Source organism: Arachis ipaensis, chromosome B02 (genome assembly GCF_000816755.2).
Source record: "Arachis ipaensis cultivar K30076 chromosome B02, Araip1.1, whole genome shotgun sequence".
Lineage (NCBI taxonomy): Eukaryota > Viridiplantae > Streptophyta > Magnoliopsida > Fabales > Fabaceae > Arachis > Arachis ipaensis.
The window spans coordinates 6,650,573-6,654,986 of record NC_029786.2 but is presented as its reverse complement, the minus strand read 5'-3'; the positions used below and the strand labels follow the sequence as shown (position 1 = coordinate 6,654,986).

Sequence of the window (4,414 nt, the reverse complement as noted above, 5' to 3'; positions counted from 1 at the left end):
TGATTAAAAGTATTTTTTATATAAAAATATTTTTTAAATTAGATAATTATTCTTCGTGATTTAATTTTATTATAGAGAAGGTAATGGTGTAGGACAGCGATATGAAGAAATAGCGTGTTTTACAGGCGTGTGGTGTCAAGGAGCTACAAATCGGATGGTACGAGTGCTTCTAAAAAAATCAGACGGTCCAATTTTTGTTTTATTAAAAAAAAATCTTTTTTTATAACACGAACAGTCCGATTTACTTCTTCTAAAATTTAAAATTTCTCTTTTTGCAAATCAAACCATCCGATTTGATATGATATTTTCTTTTCAAAACAATTCGTATGACCCGATTTATACCGTTCCACATCTTGGTTTAACATCACTATACTCTCATAATGCAGCACATCACATACATGCCTCCAACAATAAAAAAATGAGCCATTATTCTTTTGATTTTTTATTATATTTTTTAGTTTTATATGTATAATACAGATTTTTTATATTTACTTAAGCAAACGAATAATCTGATGGATCAATTTGACTAGACAATTTCTAACCGTGTTTTGTTTCTCATCTTACTCCACGAAATTACAATATACCAAAAAAAAGAAGAGAAAAGAAAAAAAAAGTGAAACTTCTCCCTTACGCCAAATTTCAAAGTCAAGTCAATGACTAACTTCGTTGCATTACAAATTCGACACAAACCAATCACTCATAACCAACACTCTCTGCTTCAGTGCTGCTTCTTCTCTTTACTCTGTTTCTTCATCTTCCTCTTCTTCATCAATCATCATCAGCTTCATCACCTTCTTTTTCTTTTTCTTCTTCTTTAACCAAAGCTTTAAACAATTTTCATCTTCAAAAAAACAAAAACAAAAATGGCTAGAAGTGCCACAATTCCATTTCCAATACTTGATTTCATTCCTGTTGGATTCAGGTTCAAGCCAACAGATGAAGAGCTTGTGAGCTATTACCTCAATCACAAGCTCCTAAATGACAATTTTCCAATCGATATTATCCCTGACATTGATCTTTGCAAGGTTGAACCTTGGCAAATTCCAGGTAAACCCATAATAAATAAATAAATAAAACCACCCTATCATTTTCATGTATCAAAGTTTGCACCTTTTTCATGTTTGATGATCCTATCCGTTATTAAAAATTTAAGAAAATGAAGTAATAAATATACAATTATTCAACAACCCCATCATCTTCATGAGACAAAGCTTGTACCTTTTTGTTTTTTGTCACTACCCCATGATCTTAATGTGACAAAGTTTGAAACTTTTCTTCATGTTAGTATGATGCTGTTTGATGATCGTTGAATTGGGTTCTGTGTGTCAGCATTATCAAAGGTAAAATCGGATGATCCAGAATGGTTTTTCTTTAGTGGACGTGATTACAAGTATGGAAAGAGCAAAAGATCAAACAGGGCAACCAAAGGAGGATATTGGAAAGCCACAGGACAAGATAGATTCATAAAGGAAAGAGGAACTATGAATGTAATTGGGAGCAAGAAGACACTTGTTTTCTATAGTGGCCGTGTTCCTAATGGTGTCAAAACCAATTGGGTTATCCATGAGTATCATGCTACTACCTTTGATGATAGCCAGGTACTTATGGTTTTTCTTTTTCCATAAAAGTTTTGCCTTGATTAGTTTTCATCTGTTTTGGAAATTGATCTTTGTTTCTATAATAAATACCCAAGTTGATTCTATTTCATATCATACTTTGGTTGTTCAACAAATTTTGAGGTACTCTAGAATTACTTTTTGAAGGGGACTAATTTCTTTTAGACCTAATTGTCTTTGATAGGGACTTGTTTGTTCAAAATGCATAATTGAAAATGACCGAGAGAGTAAAAAAATGGTCGGAGAACAAAGTGGTAGATCTAAATTTCTTTGGACCAATTTAAGTGCTCACTTTTGTTTTTTATCTATATGTTTTGTTGGTATAAATTACTATTATAATGTATGATTGTTGTTGTTGCCCCTTCATATGATTTTGATGTTTCCTTATCTGATTGGTGATTATGTCATTGGAATTATTCCCATGTTTGTATTTTGTGTCATAGTCTATTCATGAATCATGACTCACTTGTTTTTCCCTAATTCATTCTTTTTTGTTAATTGGTGAAACAATTCATCATTGATTTTCATGAAATAGTGGAATACTATTGAATTGTTGATTTTGCTATTTAAGCTGTTTCTAGATGAAGTCTTCAATGAACTGAATTTGTGATAGTCTCCATTGTAGTATCAATTTTTCAGTGCTGATTATACTCAACATTCTGCAGAGGAATTTTGTTTTGTGTCGCTTGATGAAGAAAGTCGAGAGAAAATCCGAAGATGGAACTGATGCACAAGCCTGTGATGAGGGGGAACCTAGCACTCACATGGAAGAAGCAGATGAGAGTGTCTCAACTGTAAGCAGAAGCATCATTTTGATCTCTATTTCTTGGTTTATGCATTTAAAAAAAGTTTGGGGATAGTTAATATATCTTTTATGTCTGTTTTAGATGTTTGATTCGCCAGATGTGGACATGGATTCAATCTTCCACACACTGCCTCAAGACAGATCATCATCACAGCATTCTCCAGTCGGCATTGAACAGCAAGAATCCTTCCCATTCTCCCCATCTGAAAATTATTACCTTGTAAATGAAGATAGCAGTATGCATATACAATTCGAAACAAACGAAGAGAAGCAAGATGCTGAGAAATTTGCGGATTCGATTTTGGATAGTGGCAATATAGCTATGTTTGAAGAAAGACAGCAGCATCATACTTTCATGAATAATCACCTCCGCTCGGTCCCATCGATGAGGGTATGCTATGAAAGCAGTGACACAGATGCTGAAGTAGTCTCTAGACGGGTAAAGATAAATCCTTAAAAATGATATTGGGGAGTTATATCTCCAATTGTTTATGAGCTATTTGTTGGTTATGTACATTAATTGTTGTTCACCAGTCTATGAAAAATGTTTAGTTAGTTCCTTCTATAGGATGTTAGAGAGATACTTAGCTGAAATGTCTGGTTTTTGTTTGTGTCCTGTTTGATACATGGCAGTTGGCACCTTAACAATACATCAGTGCATAAAGTGGAGAAAAGGGCAGGGAATGGAAATTAAGAAAATACTTCAAAAGCAATATTTTTCCTGGATTCATGATCCTTCTTTGTTTCGAGCCCTTTCAAGAACTGACTTATAGCATGCTCGGTTTATGCTACTGATGCAACCCAACCATGGTTTTAGGTTTTCGTAAGCTTATACCGAGCATGCTATATGAAACCGAAGGAGTATACTTTTTGGTGGCCCAAAACCATAGTTTGGGAAACAACTATATGGAGATAAGTTTAGCTGTTTCTCAAACCATGGTTTAGAGTTTCCAAAAGCTAAATCAGCCATGGTATCCATTAATTCTCTGCTGAAATTATATAGCATGTTTAGTTTAGTTTTTGATGACCCTGAGCCATGGTTTTAGAAAAAGTTCATCTTAAATAGCTTGTTCCAAAATCATGGTTCGGGGTTTTTAAAAACTAATCCAAACATGCTATTGATCCATCCGTCCGCTTCTGAAATTATACAGTATGGCAGTATTCCTGATTCTTCAACAATGTGTAATGATCAGGCTGATTCAAGAGAATACCATGTATCAAAAATGGTTCAATCATCACATAGTGCTGCGCGCACAGATAAAACTAGAAGTATCTCTTCAGAAGACTTTTGGGGAGTGGATTCATCTTCATGTGACTCAAATGCAGATAAACCTTTTGAGATCAATTCTATTGAAATTTCTAGTCCTCCACCGGCTCTAAGTGGATCGAAAAATCAATATAATCCGAGACTATCTCAAACACATAGGAAGGTTTCAAGCAATGCAATTCCCAATCTTGAGGTGAGAACACCGAGCAGCCAGACTAAACGACGAAGAAGCCTATCTTGACTGAGTAGGCTGTGATGCTTCATTTGAAGAAAATTAAATTCTAACATGCCACTGATCATACCATGCTCCTATGTGATGTAATATGCAGGATAAGAAGAAATTGACCACTGTGGAACAATCAAGAAGAGATCAAGAAAAAGCTCGAAAAACTAGTCCAGGAAAGAAGTTAGAAACCAGAAGCTCTGATGTTAATAGAATTGGTAGTTTCATCCACCTAGAGCCGTGTTCGTCGAGCGAAAGCCTGACTCCACGAGCGGTATACCTTGTTAATGTAGTTATTGGGATTTTGTTGCTTCTAGCCATTAGTTGGGATGTGCTATCTTGTTAGAGAAGTGTTGCCATGCAAGATTTGTTTTAGGAGTTTCATAATTATATACATAGTTCAAGTAATAATATAGTTTACATAGATCTTGCACTGATGCAAAGATTACTGCACCTTTCTTATCATAATGAAATTTATGCTTGTGAATTGTGATTAGTGGTAA

At 34.5% G+C, this 4,414-nt stretch overlaps 1 protein-coding gene across 2 annotated transcripts; it reads left to right on the top strand.

Moving 5' to 3' along the window:
* LOC107624694 (protein NTM1-like 9) lies at positions 581–4,414 on the top strand. Of its 2 annotated transcripts, XM_016327145.2 has the most exons (6): positions 587–1,047; positions 1,330–1,598; positions 2,282–2,410; positions 2,504–2,860; positions 3,615–3,881; positions 4,018–4,414. In XM_016327145.2, the coding sequence occupies exons 1-6, from the start codon at positions 864–866 to the stop codon at positions 4,255–4,257; spliced, it is 1,446 nt and encodes a 481-aa protein (XP_016182631.1). In that variant the 5' UTR covers positions 587–863; the 3' UTR covers positions 4,258–4,414. The 2 variants fall into 2 exon arrangements, with proteins under 2 accessions (XP_016182636.1, XP_016182631.1); XM_016327150.2 differs by lacking the exon at positions 4,018–4,414 and having other exon boundaries at positions 581–1,047; positions 3,055–3,748.

Coding starts and splice junctions, on each gene's coding strand:
- LOC107624694 (XM_016327145.2), top strand. CDS start 864: ATGGCTAGAAGTGCCACAATTCCATTTCCAATACTTGATTTCATTCCT. Junction 1,048..1,329: donor TGAACCTTGGCAAATTCCAG/GTAAACCCATAA, acceptor TCTGTGTGTCAG/CATTATCAAAGGTAAAATCG. Junction 3,882..4,017: donor ATGCAATTCCCAATCTTGAG/GTGAGAACACCG, acceptor TGTAATATGCAG/GATAAGAAGAAATTGACCAC.